The sequence below is a fragment of the Solea solea genome, chromosome 1 (genome assembly GCF_958295425.1).
Source record: "Solea solea chromosome 1, fSolSol10.1, whole genome shotgun sequence".
Taxonomy (NCBI): Eukaryota; Metazoa; Chordata; class Actinopteri; order Pleuronectiformes; family Soleidae; genus Solea; species Solea solea.
The window spans coordinates 27203250-27222502 of NC_081134.1; the positions used below are offsets into that span (position 1 = coordinate 27203250).

The window sequence follows — 19253 nt, forward strand, 5'->3', positions numbered from 1 at the left end:
CAAGTCCCCATGATGTGACTGTATAAACAGGTTTCGTAAACATTAGTAATACCTGGACACACACACACACCCCCCCCCCCCCCCCCCCCCACACACACACACACAGACACCCCCCCGCACACACACACTCACTCTCCCCCCACACACAGACACACGCAGTCCCTCTCCCCCCCACATACACACACACTCACAGACACACACACACTCACTCTCCCCCCCCACACACACTCACTCTCCCCCCACACACACACACTCACTCCCCCCACAAACACACACACACTGCTGCCTCTTTCACTAAGTTCAAATGGCCTATTTTGTCACGTCAGTGTTCAGATTGACGTCAGTGACACAAAGTGACCACACGAGGCAGTAGAGGAGCAGCTAAAATCACTGGTTATCTCTGAGGTGTGGGACGGACCTGTTACTGGTCCATCTCTGTGTCTGTCTGTCTTTTTTTGTCCTGTAGTGACAGAAAACTTCAGAGGACGTCAGACAGAGGACAGTTAAGGTCCTAGTGACTGACCTTTGACCTCTGACCTCTTTTTATTCTTGATAAGTAAAATTATTTCACATTGTCACAAAAAAATTCATTCATGAAATAACCCATCATGCATCTGTGGTGTTGCACATTATATCATCATATCTATTAGTCTGTCTCTCTCTCTCTCTCTGTTTCTCTCTCCCTTTCTCTCTGCCTGCCTCCCTCTCCCTCTCTCCGGGACTCAGTTCAGCTTCACTGTCAAGCTCCATCACATCACAAGACATGACTTCCTGTTTTCACGATAAAAGTAAGTGAGAGTTGATGTTACATAATGATGTCCACGCGTGTGATTTCAATGAGAAACAGTGACATCTAGTGGTGATGATTGTAAATGATCTGTTTTTATTACACTGACCTTTTAACGTCAGGATTTTATTTTGAAGGTCAGTGCGGGGCGGTGCATGGTAGATTTACACTTCCTGCTGTCTGCGTGTCCCCATCAGCCCCGAGCAGAGGGAGCGGGAGGACAAGAGAGGGAGAGAGAGAGGGAGAGAGAGGGTGTGTGCAGACTCTGCGGCTCACACATACAGGACTGAGCTGTGTCCGCCCCGCATGGCTGCGGGTCCGCGGTGAAGTTAGAGGTGTGTGTGCGGGTTCTGCTGCTGGAGGACTGGATTATAACACATAAACACACACGGTGTGGAGGACCGGGCCTGTAGATGTTGGATCAGGATCAGAACCAGCGGGACCATGTTTGCGTCGTGGCCGAGCGGAGCGGTACTGCTGCTGGGGATTATGTCTGCAGGTACACCCCCCACCTCTGTCTGTGTGTCTGTGTGTTTGACATGCTCGTGTCTTCACTGTGAATGAAATGTCTTCAGGTGTGTTTGGCTGCAGCCGCGCGCGTGCACGTGTTTGCGGCTCCATTGTCTGCACAGGCAGACACGCGGCTCTGCTGATGATCGATGATCGATCATGAGCTCTTCTCTCTCTCTCTCCTTTATTTCCTCCCGCCCTGGCACGCGCTCCTCGTCCGTGCGTGCACGCACGTTTTTACTACGGAACAGACACGAGGGATGAATGAAGCTGCCCGGTCACGTGACCTCGTAGTGGAGAAAGAGGAGGCGTGGTGCGCGTGCGCGCTGGGAAAATACTAATATGCCCGTGCATGGACGCGCGCGCACGTCCAGAATCTGTCCTGCAGTTGTGTGTGCGCGCGTGCATGCGTCGACGTTAAGGAAATGAAGGAGAAGTAGTGAGCAGGTAAATGTGTGTGTGTGTGTAAGGGGTTAGGGGTTGTCTCAGAGGTCAAAGGTCACACACGCACACTGACACACGCACACACACACTCACGCACACTGACACAGTCACACACACTCGCACATACACACAGACACACGCAGGCACTCACAGACACACACATACCTTTTCATTCATAAATAACAGTGAAGCTGCTGTGGATCAGTAAATTTGAAGATTATTGATCAGATTATTGATCAGATTATTGATCAGATTATTGATCAGATTATTGATCACTCCTGTGTGGATGAACCCTTCATACGTCTTTATGTTGCTATGGTGACCAGACCATGTTGCCACACCTGTTTTCAACCATCAGTCTTCTTCTTCCTGGTTGTCCTCACGTCTGTCCCTGTGGGTCAGTGAGGACAAGCTTTCTGTCATGTTTACTACTGTAGGTCAAAACAACGACCATCATCATCATCATCATCATCACCATGGAGACAAAGGTCCTTAAACTAAACTTTCACATTCAGATTGATGTGAATAATCTGGATTAGTTTAGAGTTCAGGAGAATCTTTTTATGGAAACATCGCCTTCTTCTTCGTCTTTAGTACAGTTGAAAAATACCCATCATTTCCATGGAAAGTTTCTGGAGTTTTACCAGGATGTTCCCGCCCCTTTGTCACCCGTTTGGTGTTGGTACACGGAGCACATGCTCAGTGTCACAGCGCCACATACAGGCCTGACACATGTACTGCAGTGTTTAGAGTCCTCAGGTGTACCTGCAGCAGGAAGGGGGCGTGGCTTCACTCCAGCAGGTTAAGAAAAGGGGAGGGGCAGTTTGTACTTCAAACCTCCGCCTGTAATCTGACAAATCTGGAGCAGTTTGTCACAAATGATTCAAATAGACCCCGCCCCACAGAAGGAACCCCCCCTTCACTCTGGAGTTCTGACTTCCCACTTTAAATGAAACACAAACAACTGCAGAGAATCCACTTCCTGTTCTCTGTCTCTCACACACACACACACACACACACACATCCACTGTAACTGTGATCTACTTTCTTTCACTGACCAACTGAGGCCCCACCCACAACCCTACCCTCCTCTGTCTGATGGACTAGAGGAATGACCCTCCCTCTCTGGGGGATGGGAAAGAGAGGGATGCACGCACACGCACACACACACACACACACACACACACACACACATATATGTTTTCAGAGTAAACAAACATCACGTTTACAGTCACAGTTTAATCAGACTATAAATCACATGATCCAGGTACGTTAGTCTGACTAAGACTTGCTGGACTTAAGTCGGACTAACGTGTTAACTTGAAATATCTGGTATTAGCCTGGTGTTAGCCTGGTGTTAGCTTGGTGTTATGGCATGTTTCCACCGGCTCACCTCGGCACGGCATGATTAGGTCGCATCTCCACTACAAAAAGTACCTACTTGGGCGGAGTCATCGCTACACAGTGGAGTGAAACTGTGGTCACACACACACGCGTGACTAGTAACTTTACACCAGACTTCTGTAGTTGTTGGAGATTAACCCACGTTTTTAGGATTGTTAAGTAGTTTTAACTGATCTACAGTTCGGCACTGTTCAGCTTGATTTCTGTCCACACGTCTCCGGAGTACAGCCTCCTACTCCACAGGCTACAGCGGCAGCGTTCTGTGATGCCGCTCACGATCACCGGCGCTGTCCCTAAATACACCACTCCACAAAAGACTCCTTTTAAATATAGAGGTTTCCCTGGTTGTTGTTGGAGATTAACCCACGTTGTTAGGATTGTTAAGTGGTTTTAAGTGATCTACAGTTCGGCACTGTTCGGCTTGATTTCTGTCTGTGACGGCAGTCTGGCCAGTCAGCGGCCGGTAGTCTGACCAGTCATCGCATAGTACCTGCTTTTAAGCACGCTTGGAACCTCGACGGAGCAGGTACTAAAAATAGTACCTGGTACCAGGCACTAGGCTAGTGGAAACGCTACTTAAACTGTGCCGTGCCGTGGCGAGGCGAGTAGAGCCGGTGGAAATGCGCCATTAGTCTGGTGTTAGCCTGTTGTTAGCCTGTTGTTAGCCTGGTGTTAGTCTGGTGTGGGGTGGAGTGGCTCAGTGGTTAAGTGTACCCGGTACTCTGTGTGAAAGACATCATGGTCGCAATGGTCGCAAGTTCGACTCCACCCCTGGCTGATTGTACTCAATTCCATTGTAAGTTGCTTTGGATACAAGCGTCTGCTACATGACATGTAATGTAATGTAATGTAATGTGTTAGCCTGGTGTTAGCCTCTGTGCAGGTGTTTGTGTCGACTGACAGAAGTAAAAGGTTTGGAGTGTGGAGTTTTGTCTCAGAGGTCAGAGGTCAACTCATTGTCTGCAGTCTTTTTCACAGAGAAACAGAGTCGTGTGTGTGTGTGTGTGTTACTTTATCATGCAAAATGACCACATTCAAATCGCGGAGAGGCTTTGTGAGTTCCAGACATGAGAGGTCAGAGGTCACACACACACTTGGCCTGCCAGATGCCTGTGCATGTGTTACTGAGGTCACAGAGCAACATATGATATGCAAAGCCATGGGAACTTTTCACACACACACACACACACACACACACACACACCCACACCCACACCCACAGGCGTTCGTGTGTGTGTGTGTGTGTGTGTGTGTGTGTGTGTGTGCGCAGCTGTCACTGTTTAATACACATGATATGAGAAGTGACATCTGTGCCTGAGGTCAAAGGTCATGAGAACATTCTGCATTTATTTTTAACACAATAAGAGAGAAAGTTGACTGTCTACATGCTGCTCTTTAACGGTTACAGTCGGTACTAATACAGTTAGCAGTGGCTGCACTGTGAGCGCCCCCTGCTGCTGATAATCAGCCAGAACAGAAGGCTAATTTGCATATGGTCAAGTGTGTGTGTTGGTGTTCATAGTCACATGATTGCACACACACACATTATTGTTAGAGACAGACATGTCTGACCTCTCCATCTTCATTGTGTCTGTAAGGCTCTCATGTCGCCCTCACAGCCTGCCGGGGGCCGTTGCCACGGAAACACCTGCCACCTCATGGGGTGGCCATTGTGACGCAGCCGCGGGAACGAGTTTGATGTTGAAGTTGCTTTTATATAAAAATAAACAGAACTGTGCCTTTAATGATCCATCAGTGTGTGTGTGTGTGTGTGCGTGTGCGCGTGTGTGTGTGTGTGTGTGTGTGTGTGTGTGTGTGTGTGAGACTGACTCACTGCTCAAGTTTTTAAAAGTTGAACTAAATGTAAACACACACACACACTCACTCAGCCATTAGCTCACAGGTCTCCATGGCGACCAAGGTCGACCTCCAGAATACTGATGAGTCCTGACTGCAGACTGTGTGTGTGTGTGTGTGTGTGTGTACTTCATGATCATCAGGTTAAAGACGTCTCTGTCTGTCTCTTTGTGTGTGTGTGTGTGTGTCTGTCTGTCTGTCTGTCTGTCTGTCTCTGTGTTTCTGTGTGTGTGTATGTGTCTCTCTGTGTGTGTGTGTGTGTCTGTCTGTCTCTGTGTTTCTGTGTGTGTGTATCTGTCTCTGTGTGTGTGTGTGTCTTTAATTCATTCACTAAAGTTTAGTGAATGATTTCACAACATTCACAGTTTCATTAAATTAAAAAGCGTCACATGAGGATTTTTACTGATTATAATGTAACATTTCATGAGATTTCATTGAATGCAATTCAGTTGGCTCCATTTAAATATTGACACACTGTGAAGAATTAATGATAATAAGCACTGTAGAATGTGTGTGTGGTTGCCTGGCAACAGTTAAAGCACAGATTGGCTGTCAGTCAACTCAGTCTTTCACTTTGCTTTTATTCTGAAGGTTTTTATTTGCACCAAATCACAGGAATTAAATATTAAAAATAAAATGATCTCAGGGGTCAAAGGTCCCATCTAGTGCCCATAAATAGCCAGTGGCCGTTTCTCATTACATTACATGTCATTTAGCAGACGCTTTTATCCAAAGCGACTTACAATGGAATTGAGTACAATCAGCCAGGGGTGGAGTCGAACTTGCGACCATTGCGAACATGATGTCTTTCACACACAGGGTACCAGTCTTAACCACTGAGCCACTCAATATCCATACTTGTGTGTACTTGTGTGTACTTGTGTGTACTTGTGTGTACTTGTGTGTACTTGTGCGTACTTGTGCGTACTTGTGCATCCTGTACTTGTGAAAACGTCATCAGCCTCAGTCCAAGTTTTGTTCCAATTCTCAAGTCGTAAGCAGCGAGGACGGTTCTCAAACCCGGAAGTGTTCTGGCTCCGCCTGTTTTACCAAGTATGCATTGGAGGTGACTTAAGCGTACTTTGGAAAGCCATGTATCCCAGAATGCATTTCGGCGGAACATAGCAGCAGATAATACAAATATAAACCTGAAAGAAATATTTTTCTGTGTCCCGGAACAAAGTTTTAAGATCATTTGAGGCGAGAAATGAGTCATTTAGAATTCAAACATGTGGTTTGTGTATGAAGATAAGACGTATTGATAGTTTGGCAGCGACGTTGTCGGAGGTGATAAGCTCCGCCTCTGCGGACGCTCGGCGCTCACTGTGCACGGCACAGAGCAGCGTTACCTCGGCCTGTCCCGATGAAATGATCCGCTGGCTCAGACGTCGCTGTCATTAGACGCTCGGTATGATCCATAGATTTGTTGTTGACGTGTTATTTTGTTTTCAATGGAAACAGTTTGACCTGACAGTTTGAAAGTTTGTATATTATTAATGTTTTATTTATTTTAACTTTGAATTTTAGATTTATATTAAAGTCACACGGTCATTGTATATGTATTTAAATATAATATCTACATATATGTGTATATATACAGTGCCTTGTGAAAGTATCCGGCCCCCTTGAACTTTTCAACCTTTTGCCACATTTGAGGCTTCAAACATAAAGATATAAAATTTAAATTTTTTGTCACGAATCAACAAAATGTGGAACACAGTCGTGAAGTGGAACCAAATTTATTGGATAATTTAAACTTTTTTAACAAATAAAAAACTGAAAAGTTGGCGTGCAATATTATTCGGCCCCCTTGCTTTAATACTTTGTAGCGCCACCTTTTGCTGCAATTACAGCTGCAAGTCGCTTGGGATATGTCTCTATCAGTTTTGCACACGGAGAGACTGGAATTCTTGCCCATTCTTCCTTGCAAAACAGCTCAAGCTCAGTGAGGTTGGATGGAGAGCGTTTGTGAACAGCAGTCTTCAGCTCTTTCCACAGATTCTCGATTGGATTCAGGTCTGGACTTTGACTGGGCCATTCTAACACCTGGATACGTTTATTTGTGAACCATTCCATTGTAGATTTGGCTTTATGTTTAGGATCATTGTCCTGTTGGAAGATAAATCTCCGTCCCAGTCTCAGGTCTTTTGCAGACTCCAACAGGTTTCCTTCCAGAATGGTCCTGTATTTGGCTCCATCCATCTACCCATCAATTTTAACCATCTTCCCTGTCCCTGCTGAAGAAAAGCAGGCCCAAACCATGATGCTGCCGCCACCATGTTTGACAGTGGGGATGGTGTGTTCAGGGTGATGAGCTGTGTTGCTTTTACGCCAAACATATCGTTTTGCATTGTGGCCAAAAAGTTCAATTTTAGTTTCATCTGACCAGAGCACCTTCTTCCACATGTTTGGTGTGTCTCCCAGGTGGCTTGTGGCAAACATTAAACGAGACTTTTTATGGATTTCTTTGAGAAATGGCTTTCTTCTTGCCACTCTTCCATAAAGGCCAGATTTGTGCAGTGTACGACTGATTGTTGTCCTATGGACAGACTCTCCCACCTCAGCTGTAGATCTCTGCAGTTCATCCAGAGTGATCATGGGCCTCTTGGCTGCATCTCTGATCAGTCTTCTCCTTGTTCGAGATGAAAGTTTGGAGGGACGGCCGGGTCTTGGTAGATTTGCAGTGGTCTGATACTCCTTCCATTTCAATATGATTGCTTGCACAGTGCTCCTTGCAATGTTTAAAGCTTGGGAAATCTTTTTGTATCCAAATCCAGCTTTAAACTTCTCCACAACAGTATCTCGGACCTGCCTGGTGTGTTCCTTGGTCTTCATGATGCTCTCTGCGCTTTAAACAGAATCCTGAGACTATCACAGAGCAGGTGCATTTATACAGAGACCTGATTACACACAGGTGGATTCTATTTATCATCATCAGTCATTTAGGACAACATTGGATCATTCAGAGATCCTCACTGAACTTCTGGAGTGAGTTTGCTGCACTGAAAGTAAAGGGGCCGAATAATATTGCACGCCCCACTTTTCAGTTTTTTATTTGTTAAAAAAGTATAAATTATCCAATGAATTTCGTTCCACTTCACAATTGTGTCCCACTTGTTGATTCTTGACAAAAAATTTCAATTTTATATCTTTATGTTTGAAGCCTCAAATGTGGCAAAAGGTTGAAAAGTTCAAGGGGGCCGGATACTTTCACAAGGCACTGTATATATATATATATATATATATATATATATATATATATATATATATATATATATATATGTATATATATATATATATATATATATGTATATACACACACATACATATATATATACATACACATATATACGTGTGTATGTGTATATATATACACACACCACTCTATGCTGTAATATATCTATTTATTATAGAATTAATGAAGTTAAATATTTAAAATGTGAAAATAATAACTACATATATGCATTTATTAAAAGTATTTAATATGTTCATTTATCAATACTGTAGATGGCGCTAATGAGGCTTAAGCACTCGGCGCCACCCGCCATTCAAACAGTAGAACAAGGAAGTAGCTGCTGTTCCAATTGAAGAATCATACTTGTGTACTCTGTACTTGGCAAGTATGTACTCCAGGCTTACTTTTGTGTGTGTGTGTGTGTGTGTGTGTGTGTGTGTGTGTGCGCGCGTGCATGGGGGTGGGTGTGCGTGGTAGCTCTCTCTCTCTCTGTTGCTTGCCCCTGCTCCTCCCTGTAAATAACAACAGGAGGTGAAGAAAACGATGTCACAGCGTCCCTTGTGGGAGCACATGTTAACTCTGTGTGTGTGTGTGTGTGTACAGGTGTGTGTGGTGGCGACACGAACACCATGGAGTGTGTTTACTACAACGTGAACTTTGAGCTAGAGCAGACGAATCGCAGCGGCGTGGAGCGCTGTGAAGAAGACACAGACAAGCGCTCGCACTGTTACGCCTCCTGGAGGAACGACTCAGGAAGTGTTCAGCTGGTGAAGAAAGGCTGCTGGCTGGACGACTTCAACTGCTATGACCGGTACACACACACACACACACACACACACAGTGACACACACCAGCACAGAGCCCTTTGACCTTTGACCCTGCCTCTCTGTCCCCGCCCCCTCAGGTCAGAGTGCGTGGCCACAGAGGAAAGTCCTCAGGTTTTCTTCTGCTGCTGTGAAGGAAACTTCTGTAACGACAAATTCACTCACCTGCCGGACACCAGTGGACCATGTGAGTCTGTCTGTCTGTCTGTTTGTCTGTCCACACTGTCTCTGTCTGTGTGTCTAAACTGAACAGTGTGTGTGTGTGTGTGTGTATTACAGTGATGAAGGCTCCGCCCCCCAGCCTGGGCATGTACCATATGATGAGTTACTGTCTGCTGCCTGTCACCATGTTATCTGCTGCTCTGCTCACTGCTGTGTGGATGTACACACACAGGAAACCACCGTACAGACATGTGGACATCACTGAGGTCAGACACACGCACACACACACACACACACACACACACACACAGATGGAAAACATGGAGTCTTGGCGCCCTTGTGTGGTAGGTTGATAGAACTACAGCTGGTTGTCTCACAATATCAAAGTTAAACCACTCACTCTCCCACATCAAACCTCATGGAGAAAATCAGTGATTTAAACATCACACATAGGAGTTGTTGATCCACTGCTGCCTCCATCACTAGGTTCTTATGTCTGGTTGTGTAAATTTGGCATATGAAAGTCTTCATTCAGATTGACCTCAGTGACACAAAGTGACCACAGGAGGCATCAGAGGACCAGCAGCTCCTATGTCCCCACCAGCTAAAATCACTGATTTTCTCTATGAGGCTTGGTGTGTGAGAGTGAGTGGTTTACAAACTTCAGTTTAAGATAAAGACATGATCATGTGATTACAGATGTATAATGTTTCATGTCTTCTGTCTCATGTGTCTCTCATGTGTCTCTCAGGACCCTTGTCCTACTCCTGCCTCTCCACTGCTGGGTCTCAAGCCGCTGCAGTTACTGGAGGTGAAGGCTAGAGGGCGCTTTGGCTGTGTGTGGAAGGGTCAGGTGATGAATGAACACGTGGCCGTGAAGATTTTCCCCATTCAGGTATTAATGCTAACCAGCTAACACTAACCAGCTAATCTACCAGGTTAACAGGTAAACTACTGTGTATTAGTACTGCTCATCATCTCTCTCTCCACTCCTCTCGCTCTCTCTTTCTCTCTCCTATCTCTCGCTCCTCCCCTCTCTCTATCTCCTCCTCTCTCTTCCTCTCTCTCCTCCCCTCTCTCTCCTCTGTCTCTCCTCTCTCCCTCCTGTCTCTCATCATCCTCTCTCTGTCATCCCCTCAATCTCTCTCCCTCCTCTCTCTCTCCTCCTCCTCCTCCTCCTCCTCCTCCTCCTCAGAATAAGGAGTCGTGGCAGAATGAGCGAGACATCTTCATCATTCCAGGAATGAGACATGAAAACATCCTGAAGTACGTCGGTGCAGAGAGGAGGGGGAGTCACCTGGAGGCGGAGCTATGGCTCATCACCGAGTACCACGAGAGGGTGAGGGGGGAGGGGAGAGGTTGAGGGGGAGGGGGAGGGGGAGGAGGGAGAGGAGTGTGAAAACGTAACTCTTCAACTAATGTCATTGAACACACCATGATGTTTTCAGATGATTGACAGTTTCCTACACACGGTGTGTTCACTGACCGACCTGTGTCTGTGTGTTGTCAAAGGTCATGTGTGTGCAGGGTTCTATGTGTGTTGTCAAAGGTCAAAGGTCGTGTGTGCGCAGGGCTCTCTGAGTGTTAAGGGTCGTGTGTGCAGGGCTCTCTCTGTGTTGTTAAATGTCAAAGGTCATGTGTCTATGCAGGGCTCTCTGTGTGTTGTTGAAGGTCAAAGGTTGTGTGTGCAGGGCTCTCTGTGTGTTGTTAAAGGTCAAAGGTCATGTGTGTGTGCAGGGCTCTCTGAGTGTTGTCAAAGGTTGTGTGTGTGCAGGGCTCTCTGTGTGTTGTCAAAGGTCATGTGTGTGTGCAGGGCTCTCTGTGTGTTGTTAAAGGTTGTGTGTGTGCAGGGCTCTCTGTGTGTTGTCAAAGGTCGTGTGTGTGCAGGGCTCTCTGAGTGTTGTTAAAGGTCAAAGGTCGTGTGTGTGCAGGGCTCTCTGTGTGTTGTTGAAGGCCAAAGGTTGTGTGTGCAGGGCTCTCTGTGTGTTGTTAAAGGTCAAAGGTCATGTGTGTGTGCAGGGCTCTCTGAGTGTTGTCAAAGGTTGTGTGTGTGCAGGGCTCTCTGTGTGTTGTCAAAGGTCATGTGTGTGTGCAGGGCTCTCTGTGTGTTGTTAAAGGTCGTGTGTGTGTGCAGGGCTCTCTGTGTTGTTAAAGGTCGTGTGTGTGCAGGGCTCTCTGAGTGTTGTTAAATGTCAAAGGTCATGTGTGTATGCAGGGCTCTCTGAGTGTTGTTAAAGGTCAAAGGTCGTGTGTGCGCAGGGCTCTCTGTGTGTTGTTAAATGTCAAAGGTCATGTCTGTGTGCAGGGCTCTCTGTGTTGTTAAAGGTCAAAGGTCATGTGTGTGTGCAGGGTTCTCTGTGTGTTGTCAAAGGTCATGTGTGTGCAGGGCTCTCTGTGTGTTGTTAAAGGTCAAAGGTCGTGTGTGTGTGCAGGGCTCTCTGTGTTGTTAAAGGTCATGTGTGTGTGCAGGGCTCTCTGAGTGTTGTCAAAGGTCGTGTGTGTGCAGGGCTCTCTGAGTGTTCTTAAAGGTCAGAGTTCATGTGTGTGTGCAGGGCTCTCTGAGTGTTAAAGGTCATGTGTGTATGCAGGGCTCTCTGAGTGTTGTTAAAGGTCAAAGGTTGTGTGTGTGTGCAGGGCTCTCTGTGTTGTTAAAGGTCATGTGTGTGTGCAGGGCTCTCTGAGTGTTGTTAAAGGTCAAAGGTCGTGTGTGTGCAGGGCTCTCTGTGTTGTTAAAGGTCATGTGTGTGTGCAGGGCTCTCTGGTTGTTAAAGGTCAAAGGTCGTGTGCAGGGCTCTCTGAGTGTTGTTAAAGGTCAAAGGTCGTGTGTGTGTGTGCAGGGCTCTCTGTGTTGTTAAAGGTCATGTGTGTGCAGGGCTCTCTGAGTGTTGTTAAATGTCAAAGGTCATGTGTGTATGCAGGGCTCTCTGAGTGTTGTTAAAGGTCAAAGGTTGTGTGTGTGCAGGGCTCTCTGTGTGTTGATAAATGTCAAAGGTCATGTCTGTGTTAATGGCTCTCTGTGTTGTTAAAGGTCAAAGGTCATGTGTGTGTGCAGGGCTCTCTGTGTGACTTCCTGAAGGGAAACGTGCTCAGCTGGTGTCAGCTGTGTCTCGTCTGTGAGTCCATGGCGTGTGGTCTGTCCTACCTTCACGAGGATGTCCCGAAACTCAAACCTGCCATCGCTCACAGGTGAGGTCAGCACAGTACACCCAGGTTAAAGGTCAACCAGGTGGACCAGTACTCATGCCTGTGCGTGTGTGTGTGTGTGTGTCAGGGACTTTAAGAGTAAGAACGTCATGTTACGTTCAGACCTCACTGCTGTGATTGGAGACTTTGGACTCGCTGTCATCTTTGAACCAGGAGAACCTCCAGGAGGGACACACGGACAGGTGAGTGTGTGTGTGTGTGTGTGTGTGTGTGTGTGTGGTATACTGATGTGTGTGTGTGTGCATGTGTGTGTATGAGTGAGTGTGTCTGTGTGAGTGTGTGTGATATACTGGTGTGTGTGATATACTGATGTACTGATGTGTGTGATATACTGATGTGTGAGATATACTGATGTGTGTGTGATATACTGATGTACTGATGTGTGTGATATACTGATGTGTATAATATACTTGTGTGTGTGATACACTGATGTGTGTGTGATATACTGATGTGTGTGATATACTGGTGTGTGTGATATACTTGTGTGTGTGTGTGATATACTGGTGTGTGTGATATACTTGTGTGTGTGTGTGATATACTGATGTGTGTATGATATACTGATGTGTGTGTGATACTGATGCGTGAGTGATATACTGATGTGTGTGTGATATACTTGTGTGTGTGTGTGTGATACTGATGCATGTGTGATATACTGATGTGTGTGTGATATACTTGTGTGTGTGTGTGTGATATACTGATGTGTGTGTGATATATTGATGTGTGTGTGATATACTGATGTGTGTGATACACTTGTGTGTGATACACTGATGTGTGTGTGATATACTTGTGTGTGTGTGTGATATACTGATGTGTGTGTGATATACTGATGTGTGTGTGATATACTGATGTGTGTGATACACTTGTGTGTGATATACTGATGTGTGTGATACACTTGTGTGTGATACACTGATGTGTGTGTGATATACTGATGTGTGTGATATACTTGTGTGTGTGTGTGATATACTGATGTGTGTGATATACTTGTGTGTGTGATACACTGATGTGTGTGTGATATACTTGTGTGTGTGATACACTGATGTGTGTGTGATATACTTGTGTGTGTGATATACTGATGTGTGTGTGTGATACACTGATGTGTGATATACTGATGTGTGTGATATATTGATGTGTGTGATATACTGATGTGTGTGTGATATACTTGTGTGTGATACACTGATGTTTGTGTGCTATACTGATGTGTGTGTTATATACTTATGTGTGTGTGTGTGTGATATACTGATGTGTGTGTGATATACTGATGTGTGTGTGATATACTTATGTGTGTGATATACTGATGTGTGTGTGATATACTGATGTGTGTGATATACTGATGTGTGTGTGATATACTTATGTGTGTGATATACTGATGTGTGTGTGATATACTGATGTGTGTGATATACTGGTGTGTGTGATATACTGATGTGTGTGTGTGATATACTGGTGTGTGTGTGATGTACTGGTGTGTGTGTGATGTACTGATGTGTGTGATATACTGATGTGTGTGATATACTGGTGTGTGTGTGATATACTGATGTGTGTGATATACTGATGTGTGTGATATACTGGTGTGTGTGTGATGTACTGATGTGTGTGATATACTGGTGTGTGTGTGATATACTGATGTGTGTGATATACTGGTGTGTGTGTGTGATATACTGATGTGTGTGATATACTGGTGTGTGTGTGATATACTGATGTGTGTGATATACTGGTGTGTGTGTGATGTACTGGTGTGTGTGTGATATACTGATGTGTGTGTGATATACTGGTGTGCGTGTGTGATATACTGGTGTGTGTGGTATACTGATGTGTGTGTGTGTGTGTGTGTGTAGGTAGGGACCTGGCGTTACATGGCTCCTGAGGTTCTTGAAGGAGCCATTAACTTCCAGAGAGATGCTTTCCTGAGGATCGACATGTACGCCATGGGTCTGGTTCTGTGGGAGCTGGTGTCTCGCTGCACGGCTGCAGACGGTAACACACACACACATACATACACACAGACAGACACACACACACATATACAGTTGAAACCAGAAGTTTGCATACACTTTTTTCATAAGACACATATGCTTTTTTTCTCACTGTCTGATATGAAATCAGACAATCACTGTCCGTTAGGATTACCAAAATTAATTCTATTTGCTAAATACCAGAATAATGAGAGAAGGATTTTTTTTAGACAATTTTTTCTTTCTTTCTTCAAAGTCAGAAGTTTACATACACTAAGATTATTATGCCTTTAAACTATTTGGGAAAGTCCAAATGAACATGTCATGTCTTTGGAAGCTTCTGATAGGTTTATTGACAACATTTGAGTTAATTAGAGACACACCTGTGGATGTATTTTAAGGCACACCTGAAACACTGCTTCTTTGTGTAACATCATGGGAAATTCAAAAGAAATCAGCCAAGATATCAGGAAGAGAATTGTGGACTTGCACAAGTCTGGTTCATCCTGGGGTGCAATTTCCAGATTGATTCAGAAGCAGTATGCTTCGGGTCATTGTCCATTTGGAAGACCCATTTGCGCCCAAGCTTCAACTTCCTGGCTGATGTCTTGAGATGTTGCTTCAGTATTTCCACATAATGTTCTTTCCTCATGATGCCATCTATTTTGGGAAGTGCACCAATCCCTCCTGCAGCAAAACAACCCCACAACATGATGCTGCCACCCCCGTAATTTCAAAGTTGGGATGGTTTTCTCAGGCTTGCAAGCTTCCCCCTTTTTCCTCCAAATGTAACAATGGTTATTATGGCCAAACAGTTTGATTTTAGTTTCGTCAGACCACAGGACGTGTCTCCAAAAATTAAGGTCTATGTCCCTGTAACGTGCGTGTGTAAATCGGCTAACTTTGCTCAAAAAAAACAAACTCCAAAAGTCACATTTGGAACTATTTTGGCTTTAAACGAGGCACAGACGGTAAAGCAATAGACGATGGCCGTCCACTGTGCAGGCGCTGCCACCAAGCTTTAGGAGCCAAACATGAACACATCCAACCTCATAAAACACCTGCAGTGTCGTCACCCACATTTATATGTGGAATACCAGGTTAGTATTGGCTAATATTAGGCTATATGCTCTGTGTACAGGCTGAGGAAGGAAGAGTTAAAGGATGTCAAAGTATAAAGCACATAGAAAAGGCCTAAAAGGTATCGGTATCGTGACAACTCTAGCCTACAGTACTTATATTTTTTATTATCCTGTGCTCTATTTGCGCAGCATGTAATCATCACGTTAAACATAACCAACAGCAATATGACCAGGTATAGCCTACAACCAGCGCGTCATTTGTAAATCATAAGGTGCCAGACGCAAAGTTTACATATGACAGCGCAGGGATGATGAGAGGACACAGGTCCCGTTCCGCATACAGAAAACAGAAAACGCCCCGCCTACCTCTGACCACCGGTGACACCTGTTTCCATGGTAACCAATATGGACCTGCTGCCCAAAGAGTCCAGTATATGAAGAAGAGTTTTTCTGTCTGGAGGAGCCTTTTTATTTTTTTATTTTTCTAACGCACATGCCCACTTAAAAATGTGAATTCTAACAAGTGAGAAAATGTGTTTATTGACAAACAGAAATTGAATCTGTTCCGCTCTTGAAATTACCGATAAAAGCCCTTTTATTTTTTTTTAATTTATAACTCAATAGAAATTAATTGTTTCTTGAAACATAAAACTGTTTAATTAATTAATGCACGACGTGTCGGGCTTTTGCTCATGTGGACAGAACGCAGTTCAGTTGCGAGGCACATGATGAAGTTTCTCCGCGTCATCGACGCAATTTTTTTTTTTATGAAGAACTGAAGCATTTATTGCAGCAGGTTGAGGATGTTACAAAACACTGCCACTGGTCATCTGCATGTGTTTTGCCCTGGTAGACGGTGAGTGATGCATTGTCACTTTTCAGCACCTGTGAGGTGAACAGCGGCATTTGCGTTTTCCCCCGCTGCACCACCGGCCGCACACCCTGCTGCTGCTGCTTTGGTGCACCAGCTCTTTGATTTTACTAAGAATTATTTTTTAAATAAATAAAATTAAGTTGTGTGACATTGAACCATCAATCTCTTCATTGGTGAAACATAGCTAAGTGTGACATGCAACAAAATGTATGATCACATTTTTGTATACACTGTATATATGTATGTATGTGTATATATATATGTAACTGTCAAATTGGTCTCTCTTGGTAATACGTGGACTGCTTGAATTGTGAAGTGAAGCAACTCAAAATTCGTCATCATTAAGTAAATAATTATTTGTACATTGAGACGAGCGTGCGCACAGGCGTCCCCCTTCATTATTTGGTGTATTCGCAATACACGTGTCTGTTTTCAGTCTTTATGCAGCGTAGGCGACACGGTTAAGGCGTTTTAGTATAGTGTGCTGGCATAAAATGCCCCTGATACACACACGCATACAAGCGGGCACACACACACACACACACACACACAGACACACACGCTGGCTAATGTTAGCTAATGTCCACTGAGGTTCTTTTAGCATTACCTCAGTCATCATTGAAACACATAAAGAAGCTTTGCTAAATGCTAATAAAACATCCACACACACACACAGTTCTGTGTTGTTAGCATGACGTCGACATAGTATTTTGTTGTTAGCTTGTTCTGTTAGCATGAAGCTTACACAGTGTGTGTGTGTCAGGTCCAGTGGATCAGTACCTGCTGCCGTTTGAAGAAGACGTTGGTGTCCATCCGTCCCTCGAGGACCTTCAGGACGTCGTCGTCCATAAGAAGACGAGGCCGCTCTTCAAAGACGTGTGGCTCAAACACAGCGTGAGTGTGTCTGTCTGTGTGTGTCTCTGTCTGTCTGTGCCACTATGGTCTATGGTCTGTGTCTCAGTCTGTGGTCTATGGTCTGTGTCTCAGTCTGTGGTCTATGGTCTGTGTCTCAGTCTGTGGTCTATGGTCTGTGTCTCAGTCTGTGTCTCAGTTTGTGGTCTATGGTCTGTGTCTCAGTCTGTGGTCTATGGTCTGTGTCTCAGTCTGTGGTCTTGTGTGTGCCCCCTGCAGGGCCTGTCTCAGGTGTGTGAGACAGCAGAGGAATGCTGGGATCACGACGCCGAGGCTCGTCTGTCCGCCGGCTGCGTGGAGGAGAGGATCTCCCAGATCCGCCGCCTCACCGCCACCATCGCCACCATCGCCACCATCGCCCCGCCTACCTCTGACCACCGGGCCCCGCTGGTCTCCACAGTGACACCTGTTTCCATGGTAACCAATGTCGACCTGCCGCCCAAAGAGTCCAGTATATGAAGAAGAGTTTTTCTGTTTGGAGGAGCCTTTTTATTTTTTTATTTTTCTAACACACGCATCAACTTCCTCTGAATGACACACACACACACACACACACACTCTATCTCCTTTTCTCAGTGGAATTTAAAGCAGCTGCTATTTGAGCGTTGGATTTTTTTCTCTTTATCCTTTTGGACAAATACCAGCACGCACACACACACACACACACACACACAAACACACATGCACACACACATGCACATGCACAGACACACACAGGTTCAGGTCTGACTCAGTGAATGCTCGTCTTTCTCCTCAGCGATGACTTTTCTTCCTTTTTAATAATTTTTTTATCGTTCCTCCGTCACACCTGGATCTACCTTCCTTCTTTCCTTCCTCCTTCCCTCCTTCCTTCCTGGCAACAGCGGCGTTACCTAGCAACCACCTTTTGTTTCCCACGATGCCGCAGGAACTCGATGACTGTTAACGCAGAAGTTTTTTCCTCATGCTTGACGACACATCACTGAAACAGGAAGTGATGTCAGAGGGAGGGCTTTGGCTGCGTTTGAATGCTGGGATGTGATTGGTCGTCAGGAGCCAGGAAGCAGGAAATGTTCACACACAGTGATTCGATTGGCTGACTCGGAAATAAAAAAAAACTTCTCAGGTTAACCAGGTCAAAGGGAAGGGGTGGGGCCAATGCCAGGTGGGAGGTGTTTATCTGAGGGTGCTCAAAGCCTATTGGCTCTTATGAATATGTGAATTTACTCAGTGTACGACCTCAGGAGGTCACAGTGAGTGAGTGTGTGTGTGTGTGTGTTACGTCAAAGTCACGTGACCTTTGACCTTCCCTCACGTCTGCCAATCAGCTCAGAGCTAAGGAACAGGAAGTGATGTGAGGGAATGAGTCAGTGAAAGGTCACAGAGGTCAAAGGACATCATCTCTTCATCTTTTCTTGTTTTATTTTTCAGGCCCAAACAAACACACACACGTTTTTAAACTATTATTATTATGATGTTTTGTTATTTCCGTGTTGCCATAGTAACAGTGAATGTCTACAACCATGCTGCTGATGATTAAGATGATGAATATTTTTGTGTGTTTGATTATTTTACTTGTGTATTTGTATATGTGTGTGTATGTATGTGTGTGTGTGTGATGAACTGAGGGAACAGATGTTCAGACAGAAGTAGTAGAACACAGATCTCAGACCTCAGAACAGCAGAAATACCTCAGATTTTTTACGTGTGGTTACTTTGTTGCTAAGTTACAGATGTTTGTTTTTGTTTACTTTGTTATTGTTGTTTAGAGACATGAATGTTTTTTTTATTCTGATGAAACTCAACAGGTTTTTTTCACTCAAACCTCGACTTTATAAATAAAATGTTTTGGCTTTTTTTCACTGGCTGATCTGAACTGCCAATCAAACCACCTGGACTGAGCTCCGCCCACTTTCTCTTATGTCCTTTCTGTCGTTTACTTAGTGTTTCCTTCATTCGTCTCCTCTCTTCAGTGTCGTGCCTTTATTTCACTCGTCTGTGCTTCGTCTCTTGGTTCCTTGCTTCCTTCT

The 19253-nt window shown here is 44.9% G+C and overlaps 1 protein-coding gene across 1 annotated transcript; it reads left to right on the forward strand.

The window, feature by feature from the left end:
* Positions 1-994: 994 nt before the first annotated feature.
* On the forward strand, positions 995-19124 carry LOC131463054 (activin receptor type-2B-like). The gene is made up of 11 exons (XM_058634713.1): positions 995-1286; positions 8841-9048; positions 9142-9248; positions 9341-9489; positions 9975-10118; positions 10419-10562; positions 12276-12409; positions 12495-12609; positions 14260-14398; positions 17096-17226; positions 17464-19124. Exons 1-11 carry the CDS (start codon positions 1232-1234, stop codon positions 17701-17703), a joined length of 1566 nt encoding a protein of 521 aa, XP_058490696.1. The 5' UTR covers positions 995-1231; the 3' UTR covers positions 17704-19124.
* Positions 19125-19253: the final 129 nt, after the last annotated feature.